We start from the raw sequence: 21,534 nt of genomic DNA, 5'->3' as shown, positions 1-21,534 counted from the left end.
CCAATTTATAATATAAAATTTGGTTGATACTAATATTCCCAGCCAGAGATGACAAAAGTCACATTGAAATAATAGTTTTCTTTTAACTTCATACTTATAAATTAAGTATTTTCTGATGCCTTGTGCTGATTTAAAATTTATAGAAAAGCTTAAATGAATTATTTCTGAGGATATATGAGTTTTAAAATACTTTGAAAAGGAACAAAATACATTACCTATTGTTCTTAAGTAACTTGCAAAGTACAACTGAGCTGTTGTAAATACTGTATATCAATGTTTAAGTTAACTGTTCTTTTTCTTAAATATAATATGCATAAATGATTGTTTTATATAAAGTAAAACGTTAATTTTCAGTCTAGGAGAAGTAAATCATTTATTTTTTCTTAGAGGTAGATGAAAATTTATTTTTAAGATGAAATCTAAAATTTCCAGTGCAATAAAATTGGAATTTTTTTCTGCTTATTTATTTATTTATTGGTAAATTCCAATGTACTCACCTTCATGTTCTCTAATCATTACAATTAAAATAATAAAATAACCTAGGACTATAAATGGATTACATATCAAATATAACTATATTGCTCAAAAAAATAAAGGGAACACTCAAATAACACATCCTAGATCTTAATGGAAGAAATATTCTCATTGAATACTTTGTTCTGTACAATGTTGAATGTGCACAACAGCATGTGTAACTGGTTGTCAATCAGAGTTGCTTCCTAAGTAGACAGCTTGATTTCACAGAAGTTTGATTTACTTGGAGTTAAATTGTGTTGTTTAAGTGTTCCCTTTATTTTTTTTGAACAGTGTATATATGCTTGGTTTCAAAGACTTAAAATTATTTTGTAGAGAAGACATATTTGTGTGTGTGTGTGTGTGTGTGTATGTATACACACACCTATATTTATTTCCTGCAGAATATTAAATAAAAATCATCTAAGAAGCATATATTGTTAAATATAAATCTAACTGCATGAGTCCAATGTGAATAGCATCCTTAAAACATCTAATTAAATTCCTCCATTTGGAAGATGGTTATTAAGAATGTTCATGCACACAGATACAATATTTTTTTTGCAAGACAATAGAATATAGTAGCAAAGTGAAATAAAATAATTGGAGCAGCTGACTAACGCAAATAATGGATTTCTTTCCAAAGTTTAAGAAACAAACATGCCTTACAAATCTGCTCTTTGCTTATTAAGAAAGAAGCAAAGAATTGTACCCTGTTTCCCCCCAAATAAGACACCCCCTGATAATAAGCCCAATCAGGCTTTTGAGTACAAGGCAATAAGGCCAAGCGCTTATTTCACAGTTCAAAAAAATACAAGACAGGGTCTTATTTTCGGGGAACCACAGTATTTTCTCTCAAAATGGAATAAGCATTTTGTGAAATTTCTAGAACTTCATCAACAACATTTATCATTTCAGCATCTTTGAACAAAACCAAGTACATATGTTTATAGACATCAAAATAAGGCATCCATTTGAAAAAGCTCAACATTATATTTTTGTTCCAATTCCAAAAATACCTCAGAACTTATGTTTATGTAGTTAAGAATTGCACCATAGATGCTTTAGGAAAATCATAGCAAAGTAAATGCAGTAAACATTGTTGAAAATCATGTTTTAAAATGTTAAAAATAGACATATTAGAAAATTTCAGCAGATAAAACCATATGCAGGTAGTCCTCCACTTAAAACTGTTCATTTACTCACTGAATGCAATGTTCAACACTGAAAAAAGTGACATGATTATTTTTCACACTTATAACCGTTGCAGCACCCCCATGGTCATGTGATCAAATCCAGATGCTTGGAAACTGGTTCATACTTATGATCATTGCTGTATCCCAAGGTCACGTGGTCATGTTTTGCAATCCTTTGATAAGCAAAGTCAATGGGGAAGCCAGATTCACTTAACCAAGTTACTAACTTGTCAACTGTAGTAATTCACTTAACAACTGTGGTAAAAAAGGTTGTAAAATGAGGCAAATGTCTCACTTAACAACAGAAATTTTAGCCTCAATTGTGGTAGTAAGTTGAGGACTACCTGTATTTCCAGCCATCCCAATCCAGGAAACAGCCCATGCCCATGTACTTTGTGTGGAAAATCCAAATAGTATGAATGCTCCCCATGTTAGTAGACCCTGTCATGAAAAGCTGTCTATAAAATATCACCTATTTAGGATCTGTCATTGCAATTAAATCCTGAGGTAACATTTAGCAAAATTAAAAAAATATTTTCAAGCATGACAGAAGAAAACAGCATTTTAAAATATCAACATTTAACCAACAGTAAGAAATAAAGGCCCCTTGGTGGCTAATTAGCAGCATCTATACAAGCAAAAACTCATTTAAGAATTACTGTGTGAAAAGGATTTTAAATTACAGTACAAATAAAACTGTGGTAACCTGAAACATTTGCATGAATCTGTAAGGCAGAAACATGAGATGAAACCCTGGAAATACTACAAATTAATATTAATTAAATGGAAGACAGACAAGCTATAGGACCCAATGATTAAAGAGATCATGAACATGAGATAGAAAAAAAGATATATTTCCTACTTTATCTACCACAATGGTCTTGAGACTAATTTATTGGCAAAATGCAAGACAATAAAGAAATATTACCACCGTATAAAGAGTAATTTCTTTGGCAGAATTCTGTTGAGCCACCCAAAATTCTTCATTTTTTCAGCATATAATATATTGCAATACATAAAAGTTCAATATCTCACATATCTGATCCCAAAACAATTTGAAAAGGTGAAAGATTTCCCTAGTCCCTGTGAAATTGATAAAAACCTCAGAAATAGTGCCATTATGTTTAGCATGTGTGTTTAGGATTGCAACCTTATCATCTGATTATACAGCATACTTCAATATTGTAATCTATGAACATGCTAAACTTTGAAGGCAATATAACAGACCTGCTGTTAATTTTTAGCCACAAAAATGATCTAACATTATTATTGGAGAATGCACTATTTCAGCTTAAACATTACATTTCTGCCCTTTCCATTTTCTGATCAGCACTGTGCAATAAATACTATTTGCTGCTTAAGCAACAAAGAAAAACCAGTTACAATTAACATCAGCTGAACCAAATTTAAACTATTTAGCCATAGTTTCTGAGGTTCATAAAAAGACACTCATCATGACGATATGCAGACCCTTTTTGCTTCCATACATAGCAAACCACATATGTGATTAAAATATGCGATTTATACCATTAAATGCTTTAACAATTCTCAAGATTTCTAATAATGTGTCTATGAGAAAATCCAAGCAAAGAAATAACACATTCACAGAATTACATTCAATAGCTGTTTAACAGTCAAGCTGTTTTAGATATGTCCAATCATACTGATTAAAATTTTAATCAGACTTAATTGTCAAATCAATTAGTTTAAAGAGAAGGAAACAGTACGTAATTGTATTGTTAGGAAAATATACAAAACATATAAAACACTGGATGGCACAAATTACAGTGCTAATATAAACATATTTTAAGGTAAGTGCTTAACATAAAATGTCCATCCTTGCATGTATCAAATAATTATTTTAAAGGGAGGAAAAAGATTCTCTATAAAAATAATGCTATATGGTGCAGAGTGCTTTTTTCAGTGTATCTATTGTAAGAAGAGGTGTTCATAATTATTTCCATTAATAGTTTTTCCGCCCGCTAATTCCACTTTTTTCTCCACTTGAAAATATTTTGTCTTTAACAGTTTTCAAAAGATGAAAGCAGGAGCAGCAGCATAACAGTACCAGCTGGAAGAGTGTGCTTTCAGGTAATTGGGGTATGTGCTATCTGTTGCCATAATTTGTGCTATCAATTCATTGTGGTACCATTTTTTTTTACATGAGGTCATTTCACAGAGCAGTTGAGGTAATTTTTTTTACTCCTCTTCTTTGAGCAAGTGTAGAGCGACCCACTGGCTCCAAAACTGGGGACTGATTGAGATTCAATGCTGAGTATGTAGCTGCCATGGCACCCTAAGAATTAAAAGATTTTAAAAATTGTGAATCCTAAGTTAAATGACCACATCACAGAAGTTTAGAAAAAAACAGTAGAATTTAATAATGTAGAATTTTAATATTTAAAAGACACAAACATCTTAATCTTAATATGTCTCTGTCTTTCTGTTCCGCATTTCATATCCATGTAGGTAGGAATGTGTTAATAACATCACCCAATTATTTAAAACATTAGTTGACAGGGAATGTCCAATATTCTAGCACTGTATACTTCTTAACTCTCACAAATGTGATTTAGATTTGTTCTTAATAATGCTAACTTCAGTTTTCAAATAGGAAGAATTTGTGCAAATAATAAATAACCATTATCTTGCAGAAGCTACAATGATTAGATGTTAGAGCATGTGCCTTTAGTATCATTGGTTACTAAGTATTCCGATTTCTATTAATTATTTTACATTTTTATCCTATCACGTCAGATTTGGAAACAAAGAAAAATACGAAGTATGTTAGACAAATTTTATAGTTTTATTAAATCCGTATATAATAGCAATAAATTTCCTTTTGTAAAACACTGAAATAATTTATTTATTATTTATTAGGCTTATTTATATGATGTTTCTGTTGTTGACATCTCTGAATGGCATATCTATGTGACATCCACAAATGTTAAAAAAATCAAATTAGAGTACAACTCTCTATATATAACATGCATGGTTTTTTAAAACTGTTTTTAACTGCTTGATTGTTGATTTTAGATGTTTTGAACTGTTTTTAGGAGGTTTTGTGTTATATTTTATTTGTATTTGGCTGTGAGCTGCCCAGAGTCCTTTGGAATTGGGCGGCATATAAAAATAAACAGACAAACAAACGAACAACTCTGGAAACTTCAATTATATTAGACAAATAGACCAAAGCCCCCCCCCTCCAAAAACCCCCAACAACCTATATTAAAATGTCCAAACCTCCATGGTCTGCTGTTATAGCCAAGTTTTAATGGCCTTCCTTTTAAACCAATAGGGTAGGATTGACTTGCTTGACCAAAGTAAACAATAACTGATTTTGTTCTTTAATGATGAAAGATTTATAGGGAAAATGCCTTCAACAGATCATTGACTGAGAAAATGTTTGCAAATTGCAAATGAATTCCCTAATTGGTGCTACTATGTAGTCATTCACTGATACCAAAATCATAACTGAAATAAAACAGTTTCGTTTCCAGAAAACTAAAACAACAAGGTCTGTCTTCCTTTGGAGAAAAGTTCCATAGAACGGATGTTACTGCATAGAAGCCCGCCATCTTATCCAGTTCCATGTACATTCTTAGCAGGCATTCTCTAAATGACCAGAAAAGCATATCAATTCTGATAAAATGTAATGTTTAAATCTCAGACCTTGGAGAGGGGCAGAATATAAATCCAATCAACCAACCAACCAACCAACCAACCAACCAACCAACCAACCAACCAATAAAATGTTGTCCGATATATGCCATTGGTATGCCATAAAGGCCTCTAAGGAATAGTATGCTTAAGGGTGGGGGTTTTATACCTTCACAAGATGTGGAGCATCTTGCCTGTTGAGTTGGTACTGAGGCAACTGATCGCAGTGAACTATCCATGGGTGCCTTAGAACTTGAGCAGCAGTCAGTCTCTGATGAGGATCAACATGAAGCATTTTTGAAACTAAGTCCTGTAAACAATTAGTTAAATTGGAAAAGTTTTGTAAAACAATAAAATAATGGATTTGATTCAGATATATTAAACAACATTTCAGATTACAAAGGATTCCCCAGTCCTTAGATGAAGGGATTTTTTGTAATCAGAGTATGAGAGAATTTTGTAATGTAATTTTTACTTGCTGCAAAAGAAACCAGAAGTTTCTATTATTTCCTTACCAATTATTTATTTCTGTGCTTAAGCTTTATTAGTTTGCGCTTTGTGTGCTTATAAAGCTTTAATAAAAATAGTATTTTAAAAATGCCCTGGATATCTGCATAAATAGAGATAAGGGCTATAAAGAAAGGAAACGGGAAATAGAAGAACCAAATACTGAGCATGGGAATTAAAAATGGCCATTTGTGGCATTCCTTCCCATACACATACAAAAAACTGAAAGCAAATTACTTCAATCACTAACATCAGAAGAAGGCTTTATAAACTGTTGAGCTTTATTCCTAATAAAAGTCTAATTATTTCATTAAACTGTAGCCAGTTTGGTGTAGTGATTAAAGTGACTGGATATATCTATCTACAGACCCATCACATATCAACCAAAATTATCTACTGATCCCTCACATCCTTGACATAAACACTTCCAACTTCTCAGGATGCCTCTGCAAGAAAAAAACACTAGACGCAAATATAGTTCTCCCTTGTGCTATCACTAAGCTGAACACTTAATTTCTACAGCACTGTCTTAGGCCTAAAAATATTTATCCATGTAGTAGGCTGCAACTTGCTATTATCCTTCTCATTTCCTCATTTCTCATCTTTTCTACTAACTGCTCCTATTGGTATCTTATGATTTATCACTTATTGTTTGCATTTTAGGATTAATTATTGTAACTATGATTTTTTTTATCAATGACCTATCATTTTGTTGTTTGTACGTACACTGAAAACTTAGGCACTGGAGACAAATTCCTGGTGTGTCCAATCAATAAAGAATTCTATACAGAAACTGGGAGACTATGAGTTCTGGTCCTGCCTTGCAAAAAAAACCAGCAGCTGACTTAAGGCCAGTTACTCACTCTCAGCTCTAGAAAGAAAACAATGGCAAACTAGTTCCGAAATCTTTCCATGGACTAGTTGCTAGGCAATCCACAATGACTTGAAGACACAAAAAGCAAAAGAACCCCACCACCACCATACTCATAAAACTTGATGCAATTTGCTATTGTTAATACTTATTTATATTCTGTCTTACCTAATGAGCTCTCAAGAACAATGATTTACATACCTTTGCTGTTTCTGAGACAGAATTCCAGTATCCACCACTGAGAGAAAACTTCCCACTTCCTATTCGTGTCAAAATTTCTTCTGGAGTATCATCAGGACCATTTGCAAAGGGAGTATAACTAAATCAAGACAACAGTTTTAACTTTTTAAAAAACCTTTGCCCAATTCTATTATCAGAATTGACATACTAAATGATTAAAATAGTCCTCGACTTATGACCATAATTTAGCCCAACATTTCTGTTGCTCAAACAGAACAGTTGCTTAACAAATAAGTGAGTTTTGCTCCATTTTATGATCTTTCTTGCTACAGTTTTTAAGTGAATCACTGATGTTATTAAGTTAATAGCATGGTTATTGAATCTGGTTTCCCCATTGACTTTACTAGTCAGATCTCAGAAATTGATCACATGGCTATGGAACACTGCAACTGTAATAAATATGAGTCAGTTGCCAAATGGCTGAATTTTGATCATGTGACTATGCTGCAATGGTCATGTGAAAAATGGTCATAAGTCACTTTTTTCAATGCTGTTGTAACTTTGAACAGTTACTAAATGAATTTTTGTAAGTCGAGTACTAATTAATAACTTGCAAAAATAATTATTCATGAGACTATGTAACTGCTTACAAATTACTAATGTGAACAAGAAGCTTTCCAAAAAGAATTAGGAAACAAAAATAATGTATTACATATAGCAGTATTAACTACAATTGTTCAATATTAGGACAGATTTAGTAGTAATATAATTTGAACTATGGCAAGTGAACGTTTTCAAAATGATTAACAATAGGTACATATTTTCTCCAAGTTTCTCATGAACTTCAAAAGTTCTTAACAATTCAAAGTTATTCAGAGCTGTATCTGCCTTGAAAGTAACTCTTGTTGAACATCAGATGGCCACAATAAATGTTTCATAACATTTTATAAATTTGTCAAATTTCCATTCCACTGAAGCTATGCATTGTGGATTTTGGATCCATGTATTTTGTTATTTGATTGAGGTATGATGGCTCAAAAAGGTTTGCTGTGTGATACACAGCTTGAGCCCAGTTAAAGGTTGCAGACATGAAGGTTTTAGCAAATATATAGATAGAGGACAAAGTAAACTGATACAAACATACCCAGTCAACATTGTATATAGAAGGACACCAAGGCTCCATATGTCGCATGCTACATCATACCCTTGCCTTTTTAACACCTATAGGAATCATATTATTAATTAAATCATAAAGAAAAAAACAATTATTCTTTGTTGTACATATTACTTTTGTAATTGTTACTTTTATTAAAGAATCACTAAGAAATTGAAGTTGCTGTATCCATTATAAATTATCCAATACACATTGGATAATTTAATTTAGTAATTTAATATTTTAATAAACAATATTTGAATTATTAAATTAATTTAAACTCTATAATTGCCATTAAAATGACCGTTTAAAAATCAATGCACTATAAAAGAAAACCAAAACTGAAATAAATCATTCACACAAATTATGGGTAATCAATATAGCACTATTAAAATAAAATAATAGTTTAGATAAATTCATTTACACAGTTGTTTCTCCATCTCGTGGAATCCATTTAGTTCTAAAGATACTAGTAGATTCCATCCTGTACTTGGCTGTATCCAATATATCAGCTAATAAACATATTGTCTAATGATTTTTTGTAAACCCTGATGGGGGAATAAATTATATGTGGTAAAACATTTTGCAGCTATGTAGCATGTAACTAGCAAAATAAATACCTTAATACTGTATTGATGAACCTTTTTGGCAACGAGTGCTGAAATGTACACTCAGGGAGGGAGTGCCAAAAAATGGAAGAGCAGTTCCCTGGCGCAATTCTAGTTTCATATGCCAGTCACCAGGTCTTTTGTTTCCTGGCATGTGTGCGTGAAAACCAGTTGGTTGGTGCGCGTATGCATGCCTGAAACCTGAATCTCAGCTTCCCGGCATGCCAAGAAACTTTTCCAGTTTCAAGCAGTTCCACCCTCGGGGGGGGGGGGAGGTCATTTTTACCTTATACAGGCTCCTAGAAAGGCTTGATGCCTGGAGAGAGCAAAAAAATAGAACTTCTGGTTCAACTTCTGGTTTCAGCTGTGGCGAGGGGGGCATTTGCCCAGGTTCGCCTGGTGCACCAGTTGCGGCCCTATTTGGACCGGGAGTCACTGCTCAGTCACTCATGCCCTCATCACCTCGAGGCTCGACTACTTTAACGCTCTCTACATGGGGCTACCTTTGAAAAGTGTTCAGATCATGCAGAATGCAGCTGCGAAAGCAATCATGGGCTTCCCCAGGTATGCCCATGTTACACCAACACTCCGCAGTCTGCATTGGTTGCTGATCAGTTTCAGGTCACAATTCAAAGTGTTGGTTATGACCAATAAAGCCCTTCATGGCATCGGACCAGAATACATCCGGGTCTGCCTTCCGCCGCATGAATCCCAGCGACCGGTTAGGTCCCACAGAGTTTGTCTTCTCCAGGTCCCGTCGACTAAACAATGTTGTTTGGCGGGACCCAGGGGAAAAGCCTTCTCTGTAGCAGCCCCAACCCTCTGGAACCAGCTCCCCCCGGAGATCAGAATTGCCCCCACCCTCCTTGCCTTTCGTAAGCTCCTCAAAACCCACCTCTGTCGTCAGGCTTGGAGGAACTGAACTACCCTTTTCCCCCTAGGCCTATACAATTTATGCATGGTATGTTTGTGTGTATATTTAGTTTTAATAAGGGTTTTTAAATTATTTTAAACATTAGATTTATTACATGCTGTTTATTACTATTGTTAGCCGCCCCGAGTCTACGGAGAGGGGCGGCATACAAATCTAATAAACAAACAAACAAACAAACAAACAGGAAGTCAGCAAACAGAACGTTTCTAGCCTCCGGAGCACCCCATGGGGAGGAGAGGCTGTTTTCGCCCTCTCCAGGCTCTGGAGTTTGGGAAGAACAAAAGACAAGCCTTCTCCACCCCCTCTAGAGGCTTAAAACAGGCTGTTTCCTGACTCCCACTGGGTCCAAAAGGTTCAAATTTAAGCTGGCTGGTGCATATTTGTGCCAACCTGAGGACACATGCCCACCGATATGGCTCTGTGTCTCACTTGTGGCATGCGTGCCATAGGTCCGCCATCATGGGTCTAGAATAGGAGTGTCAAACTCGATTTCATTGAGGGCCACATCAAGATTGTGTTGATCTCGGGGGGCTTGGCCAGGGGCCATGGCCAGCTCAATGTCAATCATGTTGGAGGCACCTGTGGTGGCCCGAGCATTCTACAAGAGAAACCCTGCTCCTGAGCTTGGTTTTCGGTTGCAACAGCCTCCTGAAACCTTCTACCAGAGAAAACAGAACTAGGGAGGGTCGCATGTGGCCCTCCTGAGTGCCATTTTCACTAGTAGAGACACTGTGAGCCAGTTTTTCAGTGTTTCCAGGGTGCCAGATCTAAGCAACCCCCCCCCCCGGCCGAATCCATCCCCTAGACCAGCGTTTCCCAACTGGTGTGCCACGGCACACTAGTGTGCCGCGAGACATGGCCAGGTGTGCCGCCAAGCTCCAGCTGGGTGGGGCGCTGCCGGTACTTCCGTCCTGGGGCTCCCGCTCGCAGCTGTCCCCCGGCTCCTGCTCGATGCCGCGGTTTTCGGCGCTCTCCTGCTGGGCCCCAAAGAAGGAAGGCAGGAAGAAGGAGAGCTCCATTCTTCGCACCTTTTTCCCGCCTTCCTTCTTTGGGGCCCAGCAGGAGAGCGCCGAAAACCGCGGCATCGAGCAGGAGCCGGTTGACAGCTTTGAGCGGGAGCCCCAGGACGGAAGTACCGGCAGCGCCCCGCCCAGCTGGAGCTTCTCTGGCGTCGACGGCAAGTGTCCTTTGTGGCCCGGCGGGAGGGCACTGGCGATGGGAGCGGGGGGGGGCGGCTGCAGCGGGGAGATGGCGGCGGCGAGAGGGAGCGCGCTCTCTCTCTCAGCTGACTGCAAGCGGGAGCCCTGATGGTGGCGGTTGGACGTGCTGCTGGACGTCGTACATGCTGGCGCTGCGGGCCTGGCATATACGGTGTCCAGCAGCACGTCCAGCTGCCGCCATCAGGGCTCCCGCTTGCAGTCAGCTGAGAGAGAGAGATAAAGAAAGAGAGACATATAAGAGAGGCAGAGAGAGAAAGAGAGACATAGCAAGAGAGGCAGAGAAAGAGAGACAGAGAAAGAAAGATAGAGAAAGAGAGAGAGAAAGAGAGACACAGCAAGAGAGGCAGAGAGAGAGAAAAAGAAAGAGAGACATAGCAAGAGAAAAAGAGAGACTTAGCAAGAGAGGCACAGAGAGAGAGAGAAAGAGAAAGAGAGACATAGCAAGACAGAGAGAGAGAGAAAGAGAGATAGCAAGAGAGGCAAAGAGAAAGAAAGAGACATATAGCAAGACAGTGAAAGAGAGAGAGAGAGCAAGAGAGAGAGAAAAAAGCAAGAAAGAGATAGCAAGAGAGACAGAGAGAGAGAGAGAGCAAGGGAGAGAGAAAGACATAGAGGAAGGGAAGGAGGGAGAGAGAAAGAGCAAAAAAGAGAGGAAGAAAGAAAGAAAGAGGGATGGAGAGAGAGAAAGAAGGGAAGGAAGGAAAAGAGAGAAAGAGGGAGAAATAGAGTGAAAGGGAGGAAGAGAGAGGGTTTTTTTGTGCAAACTTTTCTTTAGCCCCCCCTGCCCCGCCCCCCCTTTCAGTGTTCCCCAGGATTTTGAAAATATGAATAATGTGCCGCGGCTCAAAAACGGTTGGGAAACACTGCCCTAGACTTTGAATTTGACACCAATGATCTATAACGGTGATGGCGAACCTATGGCACGGGTGCCACAGGTGGCACATGGAGCCATATATGTTGGCACGCGAGCTGTTGCCCTAGCTTAGCTCCAACCTGCATGTGTGTGCTGGTCAGCTGAATTTTGCCTTACACAGAGGCACAGGGACGCATTTTTGGCTTTCGGAGAGTGTCTTTGGGGGGGGGGGCATTTTTACCCACCCCAGGCTACAGGGAAGCCTTTGGAGCCAGGGGAGGGTGAAACACGAGCATCCTCAGGCCACCAGAAGTTGGGAAACAGACCATTTCCGGCCTCCAGAGAGCTTGGGGGGGGGGGGGGGGGAGAAGCTGTTTTTCCCCTCCCCAGGCATTGAATTATAGGTGTGGGTACTCGTGCATGTTTGAGCGCACACCCACACTCTTTCGGCACCCGAGGGAAAAAAGTTTACCATCACTGGTCTAGAATAGCCTTTTTTTCTCCAAATACACAGTATTATTCTTTTATCCCCTCCATGCAATTATATAATAAAGTCATAGTAGAATTTTTTTTTAGTTTGGTTTCCCACTTCTCTTTTCTTTTTCTGATTTATTTTTAAGAATTTTTAAAAAATATATATTTGCCTATAATTTTTTAGCCATAAATTAATACATTTATTTAAATGGGGGGAAAAGGAATTTCCTGTTACATGTTTTTTCCTACATAGGAAATGCAGACAAATAATGAATAGTTAGTTTACCTCTGGGGCAACAAAATTTGCTGTGTAACAGGGTGTCATTAAGAGGCCATTTTCTGCTCTCAGCTGCTTTGCAAAACCAAAATCACAAATTCGAATAGATTCTGGATTGCCTGATTCATCAACATATAAGATATTACTCGGCTTCAAATCTCTATGTACAACCTTAAGGAAAAGAAAAAAAATACTGTGGGTTTTATGCAAAATCATCTGCAAGTTCCTTCATGATTCTGCTTTACAGAAAAGTAGCTAGAAAAATAAAGAAGTCTCAATTGTTCCTTGGTACACATTAATTTACATGGGAAATAGTTCAGTTGCGGGAGTTCTTGTAAACCCACCTCTTTCTTCTCAATAAAACGTTAAAGAGACTGTGAGATTTCTTTTTAGAAAAACCTGATGATTTTTAAAATAGATAGCTGACAAAAACAGACTTACCCCTTGTGCATGAAGGTATTCAACAGTTTTTGTAATTGTCAATAATACAGCACTAGCTTCTCTTTCAGAAAAAAATTTTTGCCTAAGGATTTTGTCCAGCAGTTCTCCACCTTTCATGAGTTCTGTTACCAGAAATACATATTTTCCATCATCATACACCTGAAAATATTAAATATCCAATCATATTATGTACCTGAAAGTCACACACAAAATGATTTCACAAAAGAAATGGATCTGCTGGATCAACCTTAAAATACTGATTATCATATCCTGAAATAGTGTGAGATATATGAAGAATCCAAAAAATATCACAAGATAAAGGACAACTCAGTTAAAAAAAACACTGCAACTTAATAAGATAAAAAAATTAATTGTATGACAGTCACAGAAAAGAAGACAAAAATAAATAACAGAGTTTAATAGTTCAATTGGCAATGTGAAAAGTTATTTTAATTAATGTCTTCCAAAATGGAACCAACTCCCTCCCCCCCTGAGTCCGTACTGATCGCACCCTGCTGGCCTTCTGAAAGGCTACAAAGACTTGGCTTTGCTGCCAGCAGGCCTGGGGGCCATGAATTTTACATCTTTCTTGGCCAAATTGTATTGAATGGTATGCATGTGTTGACTGGATTGTTTGAGTCATAGATTTTTTAGCTGGGATTATCATTTTAATTTTTATATTTGATTTCTTTTTATTGTAAATTGTATTTTTATATTGTTGTAAGCCGCCCTGAGTCCTTTGGGACTGGGTGGCATAGAAGTTGAATAAAACAAACTAACAAATTAATCCCTCTATCTAATGAACGAAAAATGAAAGAGTTTAAAATTTTCATTTATGGCTGTAATACACAATCGTTCATTCATTCATTCATTTTAAAATCATGCATTGTTTTAATTTGTCAGGAATTTTAAGTTCTTTATCTTAGTACCATTTCTGCCAAGAAAGGTTTACATACATGTTAGAAAATATACTCTCTCTTTGGATATACATATAATGCAGCTAGATAAATATAAACAGTTTCTAAAGCCTATGGGAACAAGTACTGAAAAATTGGTTGGAATATAAAGAACAGATAATTATTTTTTACTACTTGTAATATTTTTAGGGGTGTTTTTCTTTGTTGTTGTTGCAGCTCCATAAACTTTTGTTTATGCTTAGTACAAGGTTATACATTCTATTCCTGGGAAACTCTGGGTAGCAGGACTTGTGTAAGAAGAAAGAATATGCTTGCCAAACCTGTTGGTGTATCAATGCCACTACTCACTACCTCAGATCCTTAGAAAACCATCCTCAATGATTTTATTATAAATCTATCAATATTCTAAAATCATGTTTCTAAACTGAAGGCTGTGAGCCTATTTACTAAGATCTATCATTTCTCTCATCTGTGCTTCTGTTAACCAAGGAGGAAGTCCACCTCTTTCAACCTAAATAAACAGACTGCCAAATATTTGGGCTTTAAAAAGATTTATAGTTCACATCCCCAGAGAAAACCCAGGATATAAACATTATGAATGATGGACAAAATTAAATAAGTTTTCTAACTTAAGAGCTAATAGAAAGCAAATAACACATTGATATTAATGACCTAGTTCCCACGAAGATGTTTATATTATCTACTTACATCTTTCAGAGTAATAATATTTGGGTGCTGTCCATATCGTAGCAATATTTCTATTTCCTCTGTAGGGTCTCTCTTACTCTTGTCTATAATCTAGAGGATCAAATATATATAAAAAATAATTTTATACAATACTAAAAGCTAATTAAATTATTTTTTTATAACGACAACCAGCTCTAAACAATATTTTCCCCTTGTTTAAAGAGAAAGTTAGGTTGCTATACTAGTTATGCATTGAGCTAAAAATCAATGCTATCACACCTGACTCAACTCCATAGTTGCCTGTGCCTATTTTTTCTCGCAGTTTTGCCAGTGTGTCAGGAAGGGGGCAGTGAATTCCTCAGGGTGGAGAAAGACTGGAATGCAAATAGCAGTAGCAATAACCAGGGTGGCGCAGTGGTTAGAGTACAGCACTGCAGGCTACTTCAGCTAACTGCTATTTGTAGTTCAGCAGTTCAAATCTCACCACCGGCTCAAGGTTGACTCAGCTTTCCATCCTTCAAGGTGGGTAAAATAAGGACACAGATTGTTGGGGGCAATATGCTGATTCTGTAAACCGTTTAGAGAGGGCTGTAAGTCTAAATGCTATTGATATTTAGACTTGCGTATCACTTAATGGTGCTTTTACAGGGCTGAAAAACTACAAGCGCACTTAGTGAGCTTAAGAGAATGTCTATGCGGTACCCTGTACCAACGACCGAAGCCATGTAACTTGCAAGCATGGTTCTGAGTGGCTGGCAAAGTGGAGATTGACCTGATGGAGTTCCAAGAGCACACTATGGAGGGAAACCGACCCCTCAGAATATCTGAAAGATGCCCAGGCCCTTGGAGGGGGGAGGGGAATGAGGGAACACCTTCAGTTGGAGGAGGCAAGCCTTGCCAAGCCCTGGGAGTCTATTTCTGATGCAGAAAGGAGGGTCACTGAGCAGCTGAGTACTCGCACCATGACCAGCAAACACTCATCCACTCCCCAGTCAAACCAAGAAAAAGAGAGCGGTGCCACTGGCAGCTTTGATTTGAAAAGTGTGCTCCAGGCGGAAAAGTGCTATATGTAAGTTTTAAAGCTGCAGCTGGGCACTGCAGACACATTCCCCTTTCTGTTGTCCCCTTGTCCCAGATCCCATTACCACCCCACTAACCCTTTTGTTAGCAAGGCTGGCTAACAAAGGCTGGCTATTGGTTATCGATAGCAGCTGGATCAGGACAGTGTCTCAGGGCGGAGAGCAGGTTGTATGTCTCTCCAAGCGACTGAGGCATGCCGAACAGCAGCAAGGGTGAGGCAAGAGACGAGGCAACAGAGAACCAGTTCCGACCACTTCTCCATCCCCCATCATCACCCTTACCTTTTCAGGCCAGGTGAGAAGTGACTGGGAGGGGAGGGTGAGGGGCAGGGCCAGCCAGTGGTGGGATCACCCGACAGGGGGCCATAGCAGAGAGCCCAAAGAGCCACATGCATGGGTTGCCGCCACCTGGTTTAGCAATAGTAATTACACGTAGACTTATATACCACTTTACACTTTACAGCCCTCTCTAAGCGGTTTTATGAATCAGCATATTGCCCCCAACAACTGTCCCCAACTTCAGAAGTATGGAAGGCTGAGTCAACCTTGAGTCTGGTGAGATTCAAATTGCTAAATTGCAGGCAGCTAGCATTCAGCAGAAGTAGCCTGCAGTACTGCCCTCTAACCACTGTGCTACTGTGGTTCAGTGCCAGAAGCAAAAAAAATGACTTGAAGACAGACAAACAAACAGATTAAAGAATGTAATTTCATTCCTATAGTTTTACTTCTGGCTCTCAAAATCTTTCATTTACTGAAACTCCTAACATTTTTCTTAGAGTCAGAACTTAACACACTTTTACCCTTCATAATCCAAACCGTACCTATCCAAACAGGAATACAACTAATAGCTATATTTCTGATACAAGTGAGCAATGGTTACCTTTACAGCATATTCCATATTTGTGGTTTTATGTATACATCTCTTGCAAATGGAATAGGATCCAACTCCTATATCTTGTTTGACTTCATATCCATCAGTAAACTGAATGCTGTTCCTGTGCAACTGCTACCAAAATAACATTATTAATTAATGAGTTCTCTTATCTCTTTGTATTAAAGTATCTTAAATGTACAGCATATTCACAGGTAAATTTTTACTAAATTTAAAATAAAATTAATCTACTTTTATTTCGTTGCCAGAAGTTTCATGTTCACATATACTAAATAGTGTTTAAATACATTAAGGGAGCTAAATGATATTTTTATAATGAACAGTTAAATGTCAATGTATCTGATCTTAACTATAACAAAAAAGTGGCTATAATAAAAAAACAGCAGTGTAAAACATGTCTATGATGAACATAAATTGTTTAAATGAATTTAAATAAAAGGTATGCACAGATTAAGAAAGTTACAAGTAGTGATTATTCGTTCATTTTGCAAGGGAATGACTTACTGTATTTTTCAGTGTATAAGACACATCAAGATTTCGAAGAGGTAAGTAAAAAAAAAAGTTTTTGCCCTTCCCCAGCCCCTAGGAGCACTCTGCAAGACCTCCCAAACCCTTTGCACATCCCGTTTTTGTGAAAAATTGGCCATTATTTTGCCTATTTTTTGTAAAAAATATAGGGGCATTTTTGCCCTCCCCCAGCTCCCAGAAGCACTTTGGAGACCCCTCAACCCTTTGTGCACCCACGTGGGATGGGGCTTCGGGAAGCCAAAAACATTTCCAATCTCTTTTAGGGGGCAAAAAAATGTGTCTTATACTGTACTCCAAAAAAATACAGTTCATGCTAAAAGCAATTCCCAATTAGTGACTTAGGAGCTATTTCATAGCCTCCCTTACCCAGTGTGGTAATGATGAAAACCATAACCTCTCTGCTATTATTTAGGCATAAGAATGGTTGGATAATTCTAAAAGATGCTAAAAGTCACTAAGTATGCAGCAGTGTTTCGGACTTTTATGTTCTTTAGCACTTCAGATTTTGTAAATTGTAATCACTAAAAAAAAATATCTACAAGTACTGTATCAAATTAGATTGCTACATAGTTTATATTGTTCAAGTCAGCTGTACAAGTAACTCTTCTAAAGCAATGCAAATTTCTTCTATGAATGTTGGCTTAGATAACAGTCAATTTAAAAATTCTTCATTAAGAACATTCACCTGAACTATTGAATGCCCACCAGACGTCTGCATAGCTTGATTTTCATCATCTGATGCAATAGCTACAAAACTGAAACCCCGGAAAAGCTGGTGAGCATTAGCACTTGGTGGAATACCAGGTGAATCTGCAAAGAATGTATTGGTAAGTATGTTTTGTAAACATTTAAGGGAGTTAATAATAAAAATAAGATATAATAGCAATAAAAATGTAAATAATTAACTAAATTGCAATAATACATTTCAAACTTTAAAATTTTAGTTGGCTGATATGTCAGATATCTGATAGAATATGTTTTCCTGAAAGGCTAATAGCAAGAGACTTCCAAGAAAATAAATTCCAAAAATTTGGGCAAATTGTAGTGTACAAAGGATAGATTGATGATTCATGATACTGTACATTTAAGTTAAACTGCAAGGAGAGCTATCTCACATTAAACTCAAAATAATGGAAATTATTTCTCTTAATATACAAGGACTACATATGATAGGATGAGCATTGTAGCAAAGGTTTTTTTTTTAAAAAAATAAAATTTAATATATCTGTGCCAAAGAAAAATTAATATATATACTAAAACTTCCTTGACTCAACCTTTCATTCTTCCGAGGTGGGTAAAATGAAGACCCAAACTATTAGGGGCAATATGCTGACTCTTCAAAACTGCTTAGAGAGGCCTGTTTAAGCACTGAAAAGCGGTATATAGGTTTAAGTGCTATTGCTATAAAATCTATTTTACCTTTTGGTGTTTTTGCTGTAAATTCAGGATCAAAATAAAAAGTGTCCTCAGGTCTACCAGTTGCAGGTTTAAATGGTGGATTAATTTCTCTTCTGTATAATTTCTAAGGCAAACAAAATGTTAATATATTACAAATATATATAGGCAGTTCTTGAGTTATAACTGTAATTGAGCCTGCATATTACAGTTGTAAATAGCGATGGACATAAAATAGTTTACTACATACCCAAATCTGATTTAAGTTTCCCTAAGGGAACACTGTGATAGCTAAGCAAACCCATTATTCTTTAGAGTGGACTTTGCTGGAAATAAACACCGGTTTCTGACAAAAATGGCTTGAATTGCCGTTACGTGATCACAAATAGTGCAAACACAACTGTAGATGTGGGCTGGTTTTGAAGTGCTTAAAATATGTCACATGACTGGAGGGACACGAGAACTTTGGAACTGAATGATAATTAGCTTTTGTGAGAGGGTGTGTCCATCGTAACTTGGAACACTCAGTAAGGATGAACGGACCCTGGGCTCAGGCTGTTGCTGCTTAACGCCAGGTCGGTTGTTAATAAAACTCTCCTCATCTGGGATTTACTCCTGGAGGAGGAGTCCGACCTGGTATGTGTTACTTAAACCTGGCTGGGCCCGGAGGAAGGAGTTCCTCTCTGAGATGTGCCCAGCTAGGTTCCAGGTGTGGCACCAGCTGCAACCCCAGGGAATGGGGGGAGGAGTGGCTATTAAAGCCAGAGAAACCCTTAACCTCTGCTCCTCTCTGCTCCTGAGATAGTGGGTTGTGGGTCTCTTTGTAAAACTGGACCTAGGAGTTCAGGTGGGCTTGTTGCTCACGTACCTGCCTCCCAGCTGTGTGTCAACAGCCCTACCTGTGCTACTCGAGGAGGTGGCCGGGCTGGCAGGGGCCTAAACATTTTACCCTTGTCATGGTCAGATCATTTTCTGCTACGGCTTGAGTTTCAGGCTCCAATCCTTCCCCGCAGGAAGGCGGGACCGATTAGGTAGTTCCATCCCAGGCACCTGATGGACCCGGAGGGCTTTCAAAGGGCGCTTTTACTCTCCCCCCCTACCTTTAGCAAAAGCGACATCGGGTCTTCCACCAGCCCCTTGTAAACGGGCTCAGGCAGCAGGGCAGTGGAAGAAGAGGCGGTGGAGGCAAGGGGCTTGTACGCCCCTCCCCCATGGCACAAGGCAGCAGAGGCCCCGACGTGAAGACCTGCGATAGCCAGCAAAGCTGCTGACAGCAACCACCTGATCGCTGTGAAGGAGTCTCAAAAGCTTCCTGAGGGGGTTTAAAACAGGGCCTGGAAGATTGCCCCCCCCCTCCCCCCCGCCACATTTTGAAATGGAGACTCTGTCAGTCAAAGAGATGTGAGCTGTCCATTGTGAGTGCTGAGACAATGGGAGAAGTTGTGAAACTTCGGAGAGAGGGGTGGGGGTTGGAGAGGGAGAACGAAGCTTCGGAGAGGGAGGATGAAAAGGCGGGAGGGGCTGGAGCCGAGTGCCTGGCAGCACGTCTCTTTCCCCCCCCCTGTTTCCCCTCCAACACCCCCCCACCCCGTTTTAGAGCCAATGGAATCTGCTCTGGGACGATCCTTCATTTATTTCTTTATTGGCCAAGTGTGATTGGACACACAAGGGAGGAGAGATAAACAAATGAGAGAGTGAAGGGGGGGGAAGAGGACGCAGGAATGAGAGAGACCTGGAAGGAGAGAATGAGAGAGGGAAAAGAGAGAGAAAGAAAGAAAAGGGAAAGAGAGGGAGAGAAAGAGAGAAGTGGAGAGGAAAGAAGGAAGGAAGGAAGGAAGGAGAAATGAAGGGAGAAAGGAGGAAGAATGAAATGAATGGAGGGAAAGAGGGTGGAAGGACTTTTGGGGGGGAGTAATTTTTTTCTCTCTCAACATACTAAAAAAAATATCTAATTAAATCCCTCCATTTGGAAGATGGTTATTAAGAAAGTTCATGCACACAGATACAATACTTTTTTCTCTCAACATACATTCAAACAATACAATGTACCATCTAATTTTCCATGAATAAAATGCAGTATTTTCTTAGTAACTAATATCAATCATACCAAAAGTTGCAAAAGTTTTTTTCCCCTAATTTTGTCATCCAGTTACATACATTATCTTTTAGTTAAATTCCCTTCTTAATGTTCCTTCAAAAAGTACACCAATTATATTTCTAACTTATTAACCAGTATGCCAAAGTGCTAAATTCAATTCCATTTATGCATTAATCTAAATCAGTATCACCTACTGCATATCTTATTATAATCAATACTTCTAACTTTATTAAAACAGATCAGCAATTCCTAAATTCATATATCTAAATAGAAAAATAGAAGTTAAAATAAGAGCAAACAAAACAATACTCCAAGTTTAATCAACCCTTCTCAAACTCCAATTTCTTCAATCTGAGCAGAACTTTGAACCAAACCCTTTTCTTTTTTATTTTTTTGTATCCCCTTTTCCATTTTATTCTTTCTATTCTTCCTTCTAGGAAGAAAGGATTTTGTTAGAAAAATAAAGGGGTTATTGGATCAAACTTTGGACACTTGACAAGTTAGTTATGATGGTGGCCATGTCCCAGGGTTATGTGAACATCTTTTGGGATGTTCAAGCAGCTGCAGGGATTCACTTAACGACTGTGGCAAGAAAGGTGGTAAAGTGAGGCAGAACTCACTTAATAACCATCTTATTCAGGAGATAGTAACGTTGGCCTCATTGGATCATATACTGACCGTTCAAAGTCGCAACGGCCCTGAAAAAAATGACTTATGCCCCTTTTTCACACTTAGGACCTTTGCAGCAGCCCGATGGTCGGAGGATCTAAACTTTGCTGCCGTTTCATTTTTATGACCGTTGCTGTGTGTCCTGAGGTCACGTGACCCCCTTTTGTTTCTAACCGATCCACGCCCAGGCATGGAAATGTGCCACTCAGACATTATACTTTTCTGCTCACACTGAAAAAAAATTAGAGGGAACACTGGTCTGGATGGGCATTAATAGGCTCAGACTCAATCCCAACAAGACTGAGTGGCTGTGGGTTTTGCCTCCCAGAGACAATTCCAACTGTCCATCCATGTATGTCTATATATGGGGTTCTTAAAACTT

At 38.2% G+C, this 21,534-nt stretch overlaps 1 protein-coding gene across 2 annotated transcripts in view; it reads right to left on the bottom strand.

Moving 5' to 3' along the window:
- Window positions 1-2,571: 2,571 nt before the first annotated feature.
- RPS6KA3 (ribosomal protein S6 kinase A3) overlaps window positions 2,572-21,534 on the bottom strand; it is a 79,624-nt gene continuing 60,661 nt past the window's right edge. Inside the window, exons 13-22 of one of the 2 annotated variants that reach the window (XM_070750617.1) lie at window positions 18,410-18,512; window positions 17,676-17,800; window positions 16,451-16,573; window positions 14,513-14,602; window positions 12,888-13,046; window positions 12,456-12,617; window positions 8,072-8,148; window positions 6,949-7,066; window positions 5,539-5,679; window positions 2,572-4,005 (exon numbers count right to left, since the gene is read on the bottom strand). In XM_070750617.1, coding sequence (XP_070606718.1) covers window positions 3,883-4,005; window positions 5,539-5,679; window positions 6,949-7,066; window positions 8,072-8,148; window positions 12,456-12,617; window positions 12,888-13,046; window positions 14,513-14,602; window positions 16,451-16,573; window positions 17,676-17,800; window positions 18,410-18,512 — 1,221 coding nt within the window. In that variant the 3' untranslated portion in view covers window positions 2,572-3,882. Of the gene's footprint in view, window positions 4,006-5,538; window positions 5,680-6,948; window positions 7,067-8,071; window positions 8,149-12,455; window positions 12,618-12,887; window positions 13,047-14,512; window positions 14,603-16,450; window positions 16,577-17,675; window positions 17,801-18,409; window positions 18,513-21,534 lie in introns of both variants that reach the window. The other variant, XM_070750616.1, reaches the window with a different exon arrangement.

This window comes from Erythrolamprus reginae, chromosome 4 (assembly GCF_031021105.1).
Source record: "Erythrolamprus reginae isolate rEryReg1 chromosome 4, rEryReg1.hap1, whole genome shotgun sequence".
Taxonomy (NCBI): domain Eukaryota; kingdom Metazoa; phylum Chordata; class Lepidosauria; order Squamata; family Dipsadidae; genus Erythrolamprus; species Erythrolamprus reginae.
Note: the sequence above shows the minus strand (reverse complement) of the source record. Positions and strands in the feature narration are given on the sequence as shown.